Raw genomic sequence first — 18,887 nt, forward strand, 5'->3', positions numbered from 1 at the left:
GATAAACAAAACTGTGGCGCCGTATTTTAATCCTGCTAAACGAAATTGTTGTTGCAGTGTGCTTATTCAGATTATGTGAGCAGTCACATGTGGTCGGAGGCCTCGGCTGTTATTGCAGGGCTTTGAGCACTGCGCAAAGTATTATGTTGTGAGAACATAGTAGGTACCTTCATATGTATCGAATTATATAAAAACAGTTTTAATAATATCATATATTCGGTATTTATTTCCATAATTTACATAATTAAAAAAAAGTATAGAAAAATATTTAGGTAGATAACCCACCTATTTTTTCCCCAATTTATCCTCAATAATGCTTTTTGGAGCATTTGTGGAATTTCTCTTCACATTGTTCCAAATCCGTTTGCACATATTTGCTCACTTTTATATAACGTGAACATTTTACTTCGAACATTCCAACGTGGGATTATAACAAAACTGGATCGCAAAATCAAACAACTAAACACTTAACAGAGTTTATTTCCTTATATTTTAACTGTTTCAATTTATATTATTTACAAATTATTTATCACAATTTCACAGTCAATACATATAAATTTATTTACAATATTTTTATTTTACAAAACATTTACAACTAGTTTTTACACTGCGGGACAAAATCAGGGTAACACCGAGAAATAGTCACGCAGAAGTTAACGCAAAAGTAAATAAATTACCAGCTCACCCAAGTTTCAGGTTTATTTCTTTCTAACAGCAGCGTTTACGAGATCAAGCGTTCCAGGCAGCGATTAGTATTCTACAGGTCTCGCAGTCATCTCAGGCAAGTCTTACTGAAGCTTGGTGTTAATGTCGGCGGGACTAAGCCATCGCGGCTAATGTACTTTAACCAACTTCTAAATTCTACATGATTCCAGCAATTTTTCAGTTTTTTTTTGTACAAGTATTTTTTGGCAAGGAATTGGGTTTAATGCTTGAACAACGTTTTGGTGTCCCACTAAATGTGTCCAGCAGTGTAGAGATAAAAAAGGCAACGGTTTGTAGAAAGTCTATTCGCCGTTGAACTAGTAGCCAAAATGTTTTTGCCAAAAAGTTTTTTTAACTTTACCTCTAACCCTTTAAAATATACGAAAATGTTAGTTAAATAAAAGTCGTAACACAAACTTTTATAGTACATTTATGAGAAGTTTTTGAATAAATGTAGCTGCTATTCGTAATTGTTCGAACAATGAACAAAATTTCAACAAACCGTTGGCTAAGACGGGACTCCACCACAAGCTAAGACATTTCTCATTTAGCTGTGTTGTGCTTAAGTTGCAAGCGCAATTTGTAAGCTGCAGGCAGTCGCTACAAACGAGCTAAAGAATCAGCAGTCTCTTAGGATGGGTACCAATGAATGTTAAAGCTAGAACAAAAATGTATTTGCCATTCAACGTGACTTATGTACTTGTATGTAGTTTTAGGAAAAAAATCTTTGCAGTGACGATAACTTTACTTATATTACACTGCATAGTTATACATGTTAATAAACTGAACCGATTTATACACAATTTCGTAAGCAGGGCGATTTTAATTCTCTGGAAAATTCCATCTCTCTTGTATATTTAATATTCTAATCCGCAAAAAACATAAGTAGTCAAAAATAATTTTGTTGCAGAGTAAGTCTTAGCTTGCAGCCAAAATCCATCAAAACTAAAACATTGTCCTAAGTATTTACACACACATAATTTTATGTACACTTTATACACAACTCTCTGGTCCTGGAATTTCTTCAGCTATGAGATGTTCTCTCCTACTTAACGTCATAGTACCTAATGTAACGGGGGGCTTACTTAATACTGCTTTTGGTGGTGACAGTACCTGTGAAAAAGAAAAAAATATATTTTACAAAAAAATAAAACTGACTCTTATAATATAGATACCTAAAACCTTCTCCAAATACTATGCTGAAAACCGCATCAAAATCGGTCAAGTCAAACGTGAGATAATCACGCACAAACATACATACATAAAGGTCAAACTGAAAAACCTCCTTCTTTTGAAGTGGATTGAAAAATATATCTCTAAAGGTCAGTTTGACAAACCTCATTTCTTTTCATCATCATCATCATCATCATCATCAGCCTATCGCATTTCTTTTAATATGTTAAAAATTTAAGTATCATGAGAGGTCAGTTTTACTACATACTTTTATGAACTGACCAAAACTGCTGAAAGAGTAAAACATAAAAGCAAAATTTTATAGTATTTCCCATCAAACTTTTTTATAATTCGTAAATGCGTTAAAACTACTTGAGTTTTTCCACAGTTCATGAGTAGACTGTTTTAAAGTACGTACTATAATTATGTGCCGAGTGTCTAGTCTATGACATAATTATTAAACCTACGTTTTAATGAGTTGGATTTTTCACATCGCGTTAGCGCGAGCTTTTAATTTAATAACATGTCTAGGTGTACAAATACTTGGTATATGGGTCATGCTCTGAAAAGCTCTGTGTTTAGGTATAAAACTGCGTTTGTATTTTTAGCAAGATAATTGGATATTGAATTTCGCGTTGTTAGAATAATATTTTTTCTGTTTTGCGACTGGCGTTTTTTGTTTTATTTCAATAGTCGTCAAATATTCATTAGCTGGGATATTCAATACGCGCAATTAAGAGAATCCTGATGCTATGGATGTAGTCAGTAACAAAGAATTCCCCTGTTATTAAGTGAAGACTAAGCCTAGAATTTGTTATTTCCAAAAAAATTATGTTATCAGTAACCACAACCTAGGCAATATCCGTATCTTGTCAATCACTTTAGAGGTAGATATGCCTACTTTAAGAATATCTCAACAAAAAAAAAACTCGAATTCATAATCTGAGAATATTCCAGAAAGAAGTTTCACCTATTTATTCGAAATTATGAAACACGCGTAGTCCTTAAAAAGGTAAAAAGCCATCAGTGTACTCACGGGTCGGTGATCGTCGAGCGCTGCGCTCGCGTCGCTCCCCCACTCGTCGGCGTGGAGTGCGCCGTTTTTCGTGGCCGCCTCTGTAACGCACTTGCTCAGCGGGGCCCCGTCTGTATGGGAAAATGAGATTATTTTGTGATTGTGGGTGGGAAAATTGATTCTGGTTTGGGGTTAAAGACTATGTGAAAAATATTGTTGCCAAAGGTCGGATGATCTCAGCGATGAGAAGGCAAATGCAACAAAAGGAGTGGGAGTTAAACTAACTAATCATCTACCCACACACGCCTGAGGTCCGAATGCCAATCTGCTGACTAGCAATGTTTTCCACTAAGAAATAATTTTGTACCTAATTGTGAAAATGCTTGTAAAGCACTGGTACTCAGCTACATCCGGTTAGACTGGAAGCCGACCCCAATGTACTTGGGGAAAAAGGCTCGGAGGATGGCGGATGGATGTGAAAATGCAAACAGAAGATGTTATGGCATCTCTTGAAAATGTGCAGTAAAGAGCCAAGGCGCCTTTTTGAAGTCAAATAAAACACAAACTTCAAAGTGAAACATGATCAAAACTTAAATAATAGCCAATAAATGCCCTGCCCTGCGTGTGCCATTTTACTGTCGGAATTTATAGCCTAGAAAGTCACGTTACGACTTTTTAGACGAGGATTACGAAAACAAAGAAAGATTTTCCTACTTTGAAAACTTCAGGTGTAAAACCAGTTTTAATCTTCATAAAAATGTGTTTAAAACCATATTATTATGGCTTTAAAACGCGATAAGAATTTCAAAGTTTCCTCATAAATCTCCGGTGTTCTATCAAAAAATTGATAGATATAATTTTTACGTCGACGTGGGGACGTGAAGAACGAGAGTTCAATTAATTTTTTTGCGAACTCTCGTGGCTTTTATGGGATAGACTGCTCTGACATAATAGACTAACGCTTCCTACTATGTCAGCATAAACATATACTATTTTAAAGGATAAAGATTAAAATGATTGAACGTGAAAAAATTGTGCCACCTTCTCAACAAATACAAAAACAATAAAACACAAAAAATATGTTCCAAGAAATAATAACTCGACATATTCAAATAAAATAGAACACAATTTACCGGCCTCTATTTCGAGGAAAACGACCAATACGAACCAGAAATCAATTGATCAATTACGACAGCAAGTCAACTGATAAAATTATCTACAGACCAAGAAACACTTGGATGGAGAATAGTCAGACCGCAACCACAACCGTTCAAATAGTCCAGTACTCTTGGAATCTTCGAGAACGTTTTAAACAGCTCTTGTTACTGGAATCTCACTCAATAAAATCGCTTTGACGTACGTTGCTCGGATAAGTGTACTTGTACTTGTTTCGTTACATTTAGAGTATCGGGAATGCATTGGATGTTCATATTGGGGTTGTATTATAATGTTCGGTAATCGAATTGCGGGATTCAGGATGCTTTGTCCTTATGATATTCTCGTACTATTAATAATAGGGGATAATGAAACGATGTTTGAGGGATGATGATTTCCATCAAGTGGTTACAGAAGGAAGTTTTGGGACAGCTTAAAGATTCACAATAATATTGTCTTTAGAAATTACATCACAAATCGATAAATCATGTGGTTGGAAATGCAAAATAAATGTTGGAAACACATAAAACGAGAAAGAAAAATATTGCAGAAATAAAATTACATAGGTACTCAATGTACCTATGTAATTTTAGAATTTTATGTAGAAATAAAATTACATAGGTAGGTACTCAATGTACCTATGTAATTTTATTTGCGTGTCTTTTAACTGTGGCCAAGGGGCGTCCTTCTGGCTATGTTGGCATACAAAATAGTCTATGATCTCCACTTCATTTACACACATAGGCACGTATTGACCACATCTTCAACATTAACATGGAACATCAATAAACACATTTCTGCTAAAACTCACCTGGAGGCGGATTCAATATGTCCGGCTGCGCTTGCTTGGGCGGCTTGAGCGTGTACGCGACGACGTACTGCCCGTCCCCCGCGTTTAGTTGCAGCTCTGACGACTGTAGGCTACTTCAATAAACACATTTCTGCTAAAACTCACCTGGAGGCGGATTCAATATGTCCGGCTGCGCTTGCTTGGGCGGCTTGAGCGTGTACGCGACGACGTACTGCCCGTCCCCCGCGTTTAGTTGCAGCTCTGACGACTGTAGGCGACTTCAATAAACACATTTCTGCTAAAACTCACCTGGAGGCGGATTCAATATGTCCGGCTGCGCTTGCTTGGCGGCTTGCGTGTACGCGACGACGTACTGCCCGTCCCCGCGTTTAGTTGCAGCTCTGACGACTGTAGGCGACTTCAATAAACACATTTCTGCTAAAACTCACCTGGAGGCGGATTCAATATGTCCGGCTGCGCTTGCTTGGCGGCTTGAGCGTGTACGCGACGACGTACTGCCCGTCCCCCGCGTTTAGTTGCAGCTCTGACGACTGTAGGCGACTTCAATAAACACATTTCTGCTAAAACTCACCTGGAGGCGGATTCAATATGTCCGGCTGCGCTTGCTTGGGCGGCTTGAGCGTGTACGCGACGACGTACTGCCCGTCCCCCGCGTTTAGTTGCAGCTCTGACGACTGTAGGCGACTTCAATAAACACATTTCTGCTAAAACTCACCTGGAGGCGGATTCAATATGTCCGGCTGCGCTTGCTTGGGCGGCTTGAGCGTGTACGCGACGACGTACTGCCCGTCCCCCGCGTTTAGTTGCAGCTCTGACGACTGTAGGCTACTTCAATAAACACATTTCTGCTAAAACTCACCTGGAGGCGGATTCAATATGTCCGGCTGCGCTTGCTTGGGCGGCTTGAGCGTGTACGCGACGACGTACTGCCCGTCCCCCGCGTTTAGTTGTAACTCTGACGACTGTTGTTTTGTTGGCGGATTACTCCTGTAGGAGGAAGATGAGATGTGAGGGGTATATTTATGTGAATATTAAAGTGGTAGATATTTGGTCGAAAAATATAAGGGACAATATTTGTTTGGCAGGATTTATTGATTGAAAGCCCTAGCTGTGACAATAGTACCTACAGGTAGATTTTTAAAACCTATTTTGATTTGCTTGCAAAATGTGGTGATTTATGTAAGTGTAGGATACGTATATCTCTATAGCATTCGGTTGGATTTAATAGTAAAGGAGATTAAGTTATTACCATCAGGAAATACCACTCACTAGATTCGAAAACGATTCTAAGAAATCAGAATACTGATACAAAATTAAATTAATTCATAACAACGAACACCGAAGAATTTCTGTTAAGTTACATTTCAGGCATTCTATAAATAATAATTATCTACTTATTTCTGAAAGCCTTACAGTAATAGCAACTTAAAATTATGACATTAAAAGTAACATACGTCTGTTGGATTCGTGACGTACTGGATTGCACTCGTACAATTTTAATGGTAATTGCAATCGATCCTCTTTGATTTAATCATGAACCAAATGTTCCATTGAGCCATTGCAATTCAGTGCATGACGGTGATTACATGAGCTACTCAGTGACTACTTAATTTTGGATTATTTTGATTTAATTATATTAATTTATTGCTGTTTAATATACTGTTGAGAATGCTTGAGATAGTTAAGTATATTTGACTTAACAAGTTCTATGTTTCAAGACCAAATGTGTTCAGTAATTTAGGAGCTTTGGTAGACCACACAAGATTTATATCTTATGATTTTGTTATAGCTTTCCAGTTGAAATTTTTCAACATCATGGTAAAATATTGATATGACAAATTAAGTAATGCTTGCGTTTATTTGTTGTTAAAACTAAGTTTTTCTATTGCAACAATCAAAACAGTAGATTTTCGTACAACACAGAGAAGAGACACACAAAACTCGCACAAAATAATTACGAGTTGCACAATAGTTAGACTTTTGTCAAGTAAGAGTAACAAGTATAGTGTAGCTAGATCCGGCACTCGAAACGTGAGCAAACATGTATGTTGGCGTTATTCAGATTGCAAGGACATGTTGAACTTGCAACTAGAGTTGGAAAGTTTAATGACGTGCCGCATCTAGCTATAGGTAGTATCTATGTACGAGGTGTGTAGCTTTGTTGTGATACAATTAGGTGATTACGGAGAAAGGATAATAACTAGGTATACGTCTACAGGTATCGTAAGATGTTTCTTTAGGAAATATTTAAGTAGTCTTGATTTTTCTTGACATCTAACTGCATCAAAAGTAGGATGGCCAATTCACAGTAAATCTAGGATCACAAAACAAAAGCAGAGACAATTAAAGTTACTCTCGGGTTACAAGTATTAGTTAGGGAATCAAATCGTAAAGAGGGAATTATGAAAAAAATCTACATCAGATTGACACAGGCTTTGTATCTGGGAAAAGTATCCAAAAATCATTTACATTCTAAGCACAGCTCTACTGAACACAACCTGACTTTTAATTTTTACCTTCATATGGCATTTCATGAATTGCCAAGTCGTTAACTGCTACCTTACGTGTTGAACATTAACTTAACAATTAAACCGGGTAGTAAAGTAGTAAAATATTTAATTTTACTGCAAATGAGTATTTCTTACCTTTTTCTTCGTAGGAAGTATCCAGTGAATATGGCGGCGCAACCACAGATGATGACTGTGAAGATTATAGACCAGAATGCTGCTTTGGAGACGCCGGCCATCAGACTACTGCCACCATCTAGTGGAAGAGAAGGTCAAAGGTTTTATCAGGTATGTACCTAGGAACTTATTTCTTCTTTTGAACTAAAGCATGAAGCCTTGCTTCCCAACACTACTGCATACAGTATGTTTGTTAGTTTTAAAAGAATAAGCGTGTAAAATCTTTAAAATAACATAAACTTCAGAACTTCCTGTTTTTTTTTTACATGAACTATAAAGGGTAAGTTTTTAAGGTAGGTATTAATTACATAGACATATGAAAAGATAAATCGAATTTAACCTTTACTGTATTTTGTAGATAGGAATAAATTAAAATATGGAATATATAAAATAATAAACAGAAAGCGGAAATATTTTAATGCAAAAGTTTCAAATATCCTTTTACATACGAAACATATTCCAAGCGAAGTTAAACACCCAATTTCCAAATTCATTATCCAAATATGCATTAAAATTCAACCCTTTGTGCTTCAAACGATTTTTAAAACCGTGTTGTAGTCTGCACTCCGCATCATTATACCGACGTTACGTAAAAATACATCCGCAGTGTTTTAGCAAAGTCTTATAATAATGAACTATAGTTAAAAGCAAACTCTGTGGTTAACGTGCTTTTGTGTCTTTTACTTGTAACTGCTATAAATGAGGATTTTTAAACCTTTTTTCTTTACAAAGAGACACGCATTTTATATCCTTAACTTTTGTAAGGAAAAAAGAATATACTGGATTAAGAAAAACTTTATTAATTTATTATTTAAGAAAATACACTGTTGTTGTGATGCAAGTGAATTTGTAGGTACCCCAAAACTGTACCCTCTATCCCATAAATTACATTTTCTGTCATCTTTTATTGAAATCAATTAAAATTAGAATACTGATTTAAGTAATTTCTCTATAACATGAAAAGGCTCCTCCTAAACAAAAATAAAGAACATCAAACACTCTTCTACAAAGCAGATTAGGGATTCCAAACTGTTCGTCACCTCCAATGTTTTTCTTATCCGTCCTAGTCCAAAATAAACATGGACTAATGAATATTGGAAAGTAAATATGACTTAAAGAGCCACATTAGCACTTGACAGGTTTCTAAGCCCGTCGTGTTTGAAAACGGGTCTCTTGACCTCCGGCTATCAGAGTTTAGATAGTTTAAGCGTTTATTTTGGTTAAAAGAACATAGGTAGTGTGTGACAAAGGAAATTTTGTATTGCACTTTGAAACTATTTAGAAAATGTGAACAGATATAGAGGAAGGGGACAACTTTGGAAGTGTGAAAGATGATATGGCTGGAAAGAATGTCAATTGAGAGACGGCAGACAAAGAAGTGTGGATAAGAACACATGCTTTTCAGAGTAATAAATGAAGTCACATATAATTAAATTCATCGATTAGTCTTCAAGCAATAATACCAAACTACTAAGGAACTAAATGGGCCTAAATACCTATCGTATGTGATCGCAATTAATCGTCAAATATACGCAAAAACTTCTAAATATCGTTTAATATAAATAGATAGGTACTCGCATCAAAATCGACCACAACAACCCTTACCTTATTATTAATACAGAATAATACGACATTAGATGTCAGCCGTTGAATTAGCGTAATTACAATACTACCTCTCGCTCTAACCCCTAGTAATATACGAAGTAAGAGAGGGACAGAACACCCGGGTTACGCTATTAAGCAGGTTCAAATTTACGCGTGGCTATCTAGCAGATTGCTTGCTTATTGTCTTCCTATCAATGGCAAATTGTGCCATGAAATTAGTTTGTTGGCCATCAAAATGGTTCCGAGATATTGCGATTAATTATCTTCAAAATTCGCTGAAGTTTATGCGAAATTGATGGGGTTTGCTTTTACATGTTCGTGTTTCATCGAGTATCGTTTTGAGATGAGTTTTTGAAAAGATCGATTTATAAGCCTTTGTGAAGCTAAGTTTTTTGATAGCTTAGGAATTCTGAAATAAAAGTTGATCTACACCGTTTTGGTATGTAAGTAATATTTAGCTCCCTTATTAATAAACCAGGATTCAAGTTACACCTATATATTGTAACCTGTATAATATTTTTTTATCGGTTTATATTTGAATATACTAAGTGTTTACATGTTTACTAACATGTTTATGGATAAGAGGGCTAAAGATTACCTATATACTTACCTAAATGACAATCTAAGCTGTATTTGCAAAATTGTTGTCCCACTTTGTGATTCAACTAACCAGACATAACAAAGTAAACTATTACTATATAATATTACAAAGGGTAACATACCAGTCCTCCGTTCAGGGTCTTGATACGCGAGAGCATGTAGCATGATGCGGTCTGAAGCGCCTTTATCGTTCCTCGAGTGCACAGTTAATCTAAGCGCACTGCCGGTCGACCAAAGTACCCCGGCCGGTACTAGGAATATGGCAACACCGTCTGGGGTTGCAATATAATAGCTACAGTTAATTACCTGGAAAATTGGTGCTACCAAAGGTTCTTTGGAGTGGGTTTTTTAGTTGTTCTGTTTGTGGGGTTAATGTTTGTATTGAGAATTGGGAGTAACTTAGAAATTCGTTTTAGTGATTGCCACAGACGGACTGTTTCGTAGTTTAGAATTTAAATCACTTTAACCAAGAACTTATCTTTGACATAAAACAAGCTTGTTTCATTTTCTTAAAAACTCTGCTGACTTCTGTAGCGTTAGAAATCAGTAGTTAGTAATCAAAGTTATTGATAGAAATGAGGCAAAGGAGTTTTTATACCAAAACAAAATCATAAACTTTTAATTTTCGACTTACCAGTCTCATTAGCAGTAACATTGAACCTTATCTTCCCGTTATTAGAGTCCAAAGCTTCTAACACCACCAGTTGCGGCAGTCCCCCATCATAGCCAGTGACACAACGCACGACCAGAGGCTCTCCGAAGTCCTCGCGGCTAGAGTCCTCGATCCAGTTGGAAGAATTGCCTGAAGAGACCGTGCAGTTCCGTGGGGGTGATGGACGGGCTAGGGGAAGAAAGTTGTTTATAGTCTTGCTTACTTGGAAGTAGGTAGTCTCTATGCATAACGAAAAATGATAGGTTCGGATTTATTATAGGGATTGCAAAAAAAAAAATATGGTACCCAAAAATATAACCCAGTCTGTACGTGTAATTTTTGTATTGATACACATCAACGGTTTGAGAACTCTTAACTTATACTACCAAAAAGTCTATTTTTGAGGTGACGGTCGGCTAAATTCAATCAAAAATACTTCAGTGAATTCGAAAGTCTCTCAAAAGAATTTAATAACTTATAATAACTACTTTGTATACCCAAAGTTCTATTCCAATTTGACCAATACAACTCAACTCCATCTCAAAGTCAATAGAGAAACGTTCATTAATTGCCAAATATTAGCCATTCCAACTCCGTCTACAAATCTATCAAAATGTTTTAAATATAATTCGGGGAACTTCGCCAATTGGGAGCGGGGTAACTTTGAACTAGTTGGGGACCTCGGCTACGGATAATTTTGTCTCTAGACAAAAATAGTTTGGAAACTTAGCCTCACTCATGTTACCAGGCGCATTGACGATGTTTGACTTTCCATCTTGAACGGTAAATTGGAATATTTGCTTGGACTTTTTCTTTCTTCTATTCTTTGAATTGCTAAAGTTTAAATTCTAGCTTGAACTACTTGCTTCTATATTTGGGAACTTAGTAGTTTTTTTAACCAAAAAGAATGCCAATAATCTGAAAATTTCTCGGCATGTTTACCCATTGTATATCATTACAGTCAACTGGTCATATGCCAAATACCTATTGAGTATTAGCCTATAAAGAAAATCCTGGGCTAATAAAAAAAATGTCAATGAGATGAAAAATGTTGATGAAAATTTACTAATTATACATAGAAGCATCACAGTAGTTATGTGTTTATAATCACCAGCAGGAACAATTTGGAAGACACACGGCTGCGCTTGCCGACCCACGGTATTGGTACCGCGACATGTCAACGCACCATAGTCGCGTTCACTTGCTGGAGTATATCGGAGCTCGCTTATACTGCCGTTCACTGTACCTGAAGGGGGATAAAAGTAAAATAGTTTTCGCAAGGCTAAAATAATATAGCAATTAGGTAAAATTAGTAAATGTAGCCTGTAAAATTTTCTGAAACGGAAATAATAAACTTCATTATTAAGATTGTTCGAAACTCCTTGATACTTTTTGTGTCAACCAAAGACAAACACAAACGCTTCGTAGGACAGTGTCACAATACAAGGCACAATAAGAATAGTAAAACAGTACTCAAAGTGCTAAGTGTGACACCCGTATGATATCTGAAAGGTGGTTTAGTTTATTGAATATTTTAGTATCGCTTGGCTACTGTTTGGGTTTCCTGGGAAAATAGACTTACGTCAGGAACTTTGGTTTTGGCTTTCTTCATATGATGATTTTTTAATGTAAAAATCTGTTTTCTTCATTAAACAAAACGTGAAGCAGTAAAAAGCTGCGACGTCGAACTGTATGTTTCTAATCACATTTTCCTTTGTGACATTTTAAATTGACTATATTCTTATTCCAACTATTTAAAAAGCAATGGGTATTAGAATGTCACAGTAAGCACTGTGTAAATAAACTAGAAATTCAACCGTTCCAACACTCACGAATCATTAACTAACTCCAAAGAGACATACAAAAAGAACATTCAACAACTTAGCAGAATTAAGTAATTAGGCTCATTTACACGCAGTCGAGTAGCTCGCTTGTCGACGGTCGAGTGTTTGCAGCCAGTACTCGAGACAGTTCAATCAGCACCTCATGTTCACTGCGTAGTACTGAATATGTAACGAACCGACGACGTAAATGGAATTTCTTTTAAAGACTATAAGGACAATCTAAGTTTTTCTTTCTTGTTTCTGCGCTAGATTTGATGGCGAATATGGTAATTGAGATTGAGATTGTGAAGGTTTTTTTTTTGTTATTATATGCAGGTTCATTTTTAGATCCAGGAAATGTTGTTCACAGATTATTTAATCTTGCGTCAAAAATAGTGACTTTCAAAATCAAAAGTCTTTGTTCTAAAATTTTGTAAACAAAATCAGAAGTCGATAAAACAAACGACGTCCTTAAAAAAATATATACTTACTGATATGTTTATCTATTATGTTTACTGGCAAAAAAATAATAAGGAGTTACTTGTTTAATAGTGTTGCCATATAAAAAAATCCAGCCTTATAACCGAAGTGTCTCCCAAATAGCACATACGTCTGTTCACAATGAAAGTTGAACCACGGTTGAATTGTAAGTCAGCAATACACTTACCATATCTAGCAGGAGAGACGTTAAAGCTCTCTCCACTGTTGTTGAACTGCCACAGGAATGTGACGTCAGCGGGGTCGGCGTGCACCGAGCATCGGACCCGTAGCGCCTCGTCTAATGCCGCGCCTACCACTTGAGGTGACGTCTCCCCACAAATAAATCAAGTTTAAGGCTAAAGTCAGCAATACACTTACCATATCTAGCAGGAGAGACGTTGAAGCTCTCTCCACTGTTGTTGAACTGCCACAGGAATGTGACGTCAGCGGGGTCGGCGTGCACCGAGCATCGGACCCGTAGGGCTTCGTCTAGTGCCGCGCCTACCACTTGAGGTGACGTCTCCCCACAAATAAATCAAGTTTAATACTAAAGTTAGCAATACACTTACCATATCTAGCAGGAGAGACGTTGAAGCTCTCTCCGCTGTTGTTGAACTGCCACAGGAATGTGACGTCAGCAGGGTCGGCGTGCACCGAGCATCGGACCCGCAAGGCTTCGTCTAATGCCGCACCTACCACTTGAGGTGATACCCGCCACGACTAAAGTCAGCAATACACTTACCATATCTAGCAGGCGAGACGTTGAAGCTCTCTCCACTGTTGTTGAACTGCCACAGGAATGTGACGTCAGCAGGGTCGGCGTGCACCGAGCATCGGACCCGCAAGGCTTCGTCTAGTGCCGCGCCTACCACTTGAGGTGAGGTCTCCCCACAAATAAATCAAGTTTAAGGCTAAAATCAGCAATATACTTACCGTATCTAGCAGGAGAGACGTTGAAGCTCTCTCCACTGTTGTTGAACTGCCACAGGAATGTGACGTCAGCAGGGTCGGCGTGCACCGAGCATCGGACCCGCAAGGCTTCGTCTAATGCCGCGCCTACCACTTGAGGTGACGTCTCCCCACAAATAAATCAAGTTTAAGGCTAAAATCAGCAATATACTTACCGTATCTAGCAGGAGAGACGTTGAAGCTCTCTCCACTGTTGTTGAACTGCCACAGGAATGTGACGTCAGCTGGGTCGGCGTGCACCGAGCATCGGACCCGTAGCGCTTCGTCTAATGCCGCGCCTATCACTTGAGGTGACGTCTCCCCACAAAATATATCAAGTTTGACACTAAAGTCAGCAACACACTTACCGTATCTAGCAGGAGAGACATTGAAACTCTCTCCACTGTTGTTGAACTGCCACAGGAATGTGACGTCAGCGGGGTCGGCGTGCACCGAGCATCGGACCCGTAAGGCTTCGTCCAGTGCCGCGCCTACCACTTGAGGTGATGTCTCTCCACAGACTGGGGCATCTGTGAGAAAAGTCATTTTGTTAGATTTTATTACTGTTACAGTTACAGCCTTTTTTTCGTCCGGATTGTTAGATTTTACCAGCCACTTTAACCTGAGGGAACTGATTGATGCACTCAGATAAAAGTAGTAGAGAACTATATCTTCCTCGTGGTATCACTCACGTCCTGAAGGAAATATTTCGCGCACACGGATAAAAAATAGCTTGTACCTATGTCAAGTTGCAGCAAAATTCATCGAGTACTTTTGCGTAAAAAGAGGTACCAACATCTTCCTTTACTACAAATTTTTGAGCATATTGTAGAAATAGAGTGTAAAAAAAGACTTTAGTTTCATGTATATTTTACAGTTTACTAAAATTCGAAGTTCAGTAATCGCTGATAGTAAAGTACAAAACATAATATTAAGAGTCACATTCGATATTATGAAAACTACCAACATTGTGTATTGTATTTCTATTATGTTTTGGCATGTTTGCTTATTTACAACAGAGTTTAATGTGTGTTCTCCTCCTCCGTTCGCTTAACATATATTTAGAGATCGGAATAACGATAAACAGAACATCGGCCAAATATTCGCTAACAAAATATCGTCGAATGGAAAAGGCCCGCGCCGGACTTGATGGGTATACTACAATTTGGAAACATTTGCATACTAGGCAAATACCGTGTACATCGTTAACTTCGCTACCCCGCACGGCCTCCTAAATAACAAGCATAAAATATCCATAAATTTAAAAACTCCAACGACCAGTTTTCCTGTCATAAAGCGATAAATATAAATCAAGTGAACAATTATTTCGGCAGTTAGGAATTATTTCGTCTTCCCTCTCACGTCGGCAATTAAGTGTCGGCCAGTGGGGCTCGGAAGGAAGCTCCTCAATGCGCCAATATAGAATTGTGTAATAAATCACGCGGCGGACGTTGTTGTTGATTTACGTACGACCACGTATAATCAACATACACCCTCTAATTATAATGGTATCCAGTGTTTTTCCAGTACGTAGATCCGTTTGCAAAGTTTTGAATTAATTACATTAGCCTAACCGCTTCCAAATCCATACGCTGCTGCTCTTTACAAAATTTAATCTGAAAATGTAAAAATGATTTCACAATCCGTTTATTGAACACGGACGCGGTGAAAACCCTCAAATTCGCAACAACATTTTTGTTATTTAAAATTTTATTAAACTTTCGTAATTAGGAAAATTGATTTGAAATCCTTACAAAACGAAATATTATTAAGAGTTTATGTTGATTCGGGGAATAAGTCGAAATATCTATTAATAATTTTGATTCGAAAGCAAATCAAATTAGGTTCTCAACCAGAAAAGTTTTGAACGAAATTATCGTTTAAAGGTGGTTTATTCCGAATAGCGAGTAAAGTTTAACGATAACACACACGTAACTCTATTAAATGATACAGCTGAGCCGTGAAACCTGAACTAAGGGATTCTTTCTCTCTATCCCTAGAAACGTTCGCGTAGCTGCCTTATTACATTATTCATTGAAATCGTTTCTGCAAATACCTTTACGATTTGTTCCTAGAATATAATTTAAGCATACTCGTATCAGCATACTCGGTAATGTACGAACAAAATGGGTGCGAAATAAATGTTAAATGGAAAGCTACGAATTAAAGTGAAACCACGAAGCAGATTGAGGAGGTACGGTCGGAATCGTAGTAATATTAGACAATAATTTTGATGATTTACCGCCTGTGCCTTCCTCGTGCCAATTACTATGCGGACGGTCGGCCACGGAAGGAAGTTGGTACGTCGATCCCGACCGCAATCATTTGAATACTATTCGCAGACACGTCGGTATTTATAGGCCAGTAATTCATACTGTGTTCGGTGACGTTTTATGGTATGCCTGTGTGGCCAATGTAGGTATATTACCCGGATTAGGGATATTTAAATGAAGTGTCTAGTCTCTAGTTCAATAATTTGATGTCCCTACCTTCGCTCACGGGTGACTAATCTTTGGTAGGGATTAAAATTAAAATGTAAATAGCATTATAGAAAAAATGCTGCTTTAGTAAGACAACACTTTAAGGGCTACTTAAAAGTTAATGTTACATACATACAAACAAACAGAAATTAAATAAACAATTATTTAACTTCGTCGCGAGTCAAAGCCTTTACCTTCTTATTTCCTATTCCTTGTTAAAATGTATTAAAAATGGCACAGTACTCGAAAAGTTTGACATAAAAGAAAATTAAGGGATGTTTCTTACACTTTACTAGCTTAAAGGGCGCCTACCCTAAGGCCAACAAAAAGGACAAAGAGTGTTTGCAGGTGTAAATTCGTATTTGTGAGCCAAAGTCAGCACTCAAACGTAACAAAAAAAATGCAGTTTGTCTTGTTACGTAATGAACTGCAATTTGAATAGAAAATTGCCATTGACAACTTCGATGATGTGTATAAACTGTATTTAATGATAGGTAAATAATGTTTACATAGTGTAGCTGCAATGTAAGTATGTGAGGCAAACAAAAGTTATTAAAATTGTACCTACATAATATTCACTACAAACACACATAACAGTCGAAATGTCTTATTTCAAGAATTTCGGTGAGCTTTAACTCTGTGTGTCAATTACATTCACATTGACTGTGTATGGCTCGATCACTTCAGAGTAGAGCTTACGCGAACAAAGACAAAGTACTTACGGCTCACGCGCTTTCTCATGAAATAAAACATCAACACCTTAAATGCATAGGTATCAAGTTAGAAAAAGCCTATAGGAATATGTTTTGTAACATATAGGTTAAATACTTACATTGTACCCTCAAGTTGACGACTTTACTGGAGGTCTCGCCTCTCGCGTTGGCGGCTTTACAAGAGTAGCTCCCGGCTTCTCTCCTCGTCACCTTCTGTAGTACGAGCGACCGAGTGCTCACGATGATACCCGAAGTCATGTTTTGACTCACTGGCCTATCCTGAAGGACCGCACAGTGTTATAAACTTGTGAAAATAGATAAGGACGTGAGGTTCACTGAAATAACATAAACGTTAGTTTTCTAGAAACTTAAATATTCAAAGTTAACAGTTGTGTTAATTAAATTGACGAGTATGGTGAACTTCTGTTTTAAAAAATGTGTGTCGCATTGCACCATTAATACCAACATTAAAATACAGTTTTACAGCCAAAAGTGTGAGAAACAATTTCAGAAATTAATTCCAGTAATAATTCAAAAGTAAAATTTTATCGAAATACCAATAAAATAAAAAAAACAAAATACCCGACTGCACACTAAAAAAAGAGTAAAACAAGCCCCACAATAATATTGATCAATCAAATGCTAAAAACTAATTATGTAATACCGTTTAAACAATACCTATATTAAAATACACTACAATATGTGTTCGTAATCGATAGTTAAATAAACAGAAACTTATTTTGAATACAAATTTACTGAATATAATTTATAAATATTGATGGAAAGCATCGCAGGCGGGGACCAACAGAGGCTTATTTATAGTCATTTCGGTTGTGCACCATTTAGCAGAATTTTCGTTGGTGGCGGTCAAGGTGGTCCCCGCCTGCGATGCTTTCCATCAATATTTATAAATTATATTCAGTAAATTTGTATTCAAAATAAGTTTCTGTTTATTTAACTATCGATTACGAACACATATTGTAGTGTATTTTAATATAGGTATTGTTTAAACGGTATTACATAATTAGTTTTTAGCATTTGATTGATCAATATTATTGTGGGGCTTGTTTTACTCTTTTTTTAGTGTGCAGTCGGGTATTTTGTTTTTTTAATAATAATTCTTTTATTTATAACTTTTTAGCTGTTTTTAGTTGTTATTTATACTTTATAAGTTTCGCGTCAGACGACGAAGTATCGAAAAAATCGCTATTTAGAGACGACCGTCAACGACGTGTGCCCTTATGCGTGTGCCCGCATTCGGGCTGTATACTCGAGCATATCCCCCTCCGCACCGCGCCGCGCGCCGCATGCCAGGCCACGCCCTATCTTTTTGCTTGCTAACGCATGAGTTGCTTTGCGTTGACGCAGAATTAACATGTTCCCGTGGGAATTTTGAGAAAAAACGTATCCTATATTAATTACTCCCGTGATTGAAATGAATCTAATGATACCGCATACATATTTTTTAAAGGAAATTTAGAAAAATATCCCGTGGGACTTTTAGGATAAAATGTATCCTATGACACTCCCGTAATCAAGACAAATCTAACGATACCTCATACATCAAAATCCATCAAGCCGTTTAGGCTACAGGAGGTCACAAAGGAACAGACATACATACATACTTACATACACTCGAAAAACATTACCCTCCTTCTTTGGCAGTCGGGTAAAAACCACTTTAACAGCAAAATTCAAGTTTTTCATCCCCATATAACTAACAGCCAATTACATTTTTATATTCGCAAAATAATTGTGCAAATTCAAGCGTATGTTACGATAAGCGCCGAATAGGAAATAACATAAAACTTGCAAATTGTAGCAGATTTTGCTTTACGAGCTTCGAACAAATTTAACTACCACTAACGAGGACTATAAACCGAATTCACACACGACGTTTCTGATCTTAATGGCTTAGCAATGCTCTATAAATAATTTCATGATTTTAGTAGTGGATTATAAAATAACAATAATGACAGTTAATAATAGTAATTTTTAAAATGATAATCCATAAAGTATTTCATATTTTGTTAATTAATGCCG

The 18,887-nt window shown here is 37.0% G+C and overlaps 2 protein-coding genes across 3 annotated transcripts in view; both read right to left on the bottom strand.

The window, feature by feature from the left end:
* Window positions 1-1,661: 1,661 nt before the first annotated feature.
* On the bottom strand, window positions 1,662-5,558 carry LOC135118297 (uncharacterized). The gene is made up of 4 exons (XM_064039858.1): window positions 5,431-5,558; window positions 4,860-4,969; window positions 2,915-3,024; window positions 1,662-1,818 (listed from the first exon to the last, which is right to left on the bottom strand). The coding sequence occupies exons 1-4, from the start codon at window positions 5,556-5,558 to the stop codon at window positions 1,699-1,701; spliced, it is 468 nt and encodes a 155-aa protein (XP_063895928.1). The 3' UTR covers window positions 1,662-1,698.
* Window positions 5,228-18,887, bottom strand: part of LOC110379573 (synaptogenesis protein syg-2) — a 97,234-nt gene continuing 83,574 nt past the window's right edge. For both annotated transcript variants that reach the window (XM_064039807.1, XM_064039806.1), the window contains exons 10-16: window positions 16,964-17,123; window positions 14,020-14,181; window positions 11,512-11,646; window positions 10,383-10,589; window positions 9,871-10,020; window positions 7,505-7,622; window positions 5,228-5,846 (exon numbers count right to left, since the gene is read on the bottom strand). In XM_064039807.1, coding sequence (XP_063895877.1) covers window positions 5,708-5,846; window positions 7,505-7,622; window positions 9,871-10,020; window positions 10,383-10,589; window positions 11,512-11,646; window positions 14,020-14,181; window positions 16,964-17,123 — 1,071 coding nt within the window. In that variant the 3' untranslated portion in view covers window positions 5,228-5,707. The remainder of the gene's footprint in view (window positions 5,847-7,504; window positions 7,623-9,870; window positions 10,021-10,382; window positions 10,590-11,511; window positions 11,647-14,019; window positions 14,182-16,963; window positions 17,124-18,887) is intronic.

Source organism: Helicoverpa armigera, chromosome 20 (genome assembly GCF_030705265.1).
Source record: "Helicoverpa armigera isolate CAAS_96S chromosome 20, ASM3070526v1, whole genome shotgun sequence".
Taxonomy (NCBI): Eukaryota; Metazoa; Arthropoda; class Insecta; order Lepidoptera; family Noctuidae; genus Helicoverpa; species Helicoverpa armigera.

Bases quoted from the DNA above. Each gene is read 5' to 3' on its own strand.
- LOC135118297 (XM_064039858.1), bottom strand. From the start codon at position 5,558: ATGTGTTTATTGAAGTCGCCTACAGTCGTCAGAGCTGCAACTAAACGC. The intron at 4,970-5,430 runs GTGAGTTTTAGC...TTATTGAAGTAG, and splicing joins CATATTGAATCCGCCTCCAG to CCTACAGTCGTCAGAGCTGC. The intron at 1,819-2,914 runs GTGAGTACACTG...TCTTTTTCACAG, and splicing joins CGCTCGACGATCACCGACCC to GTACTGTCACCACCAAAAGC.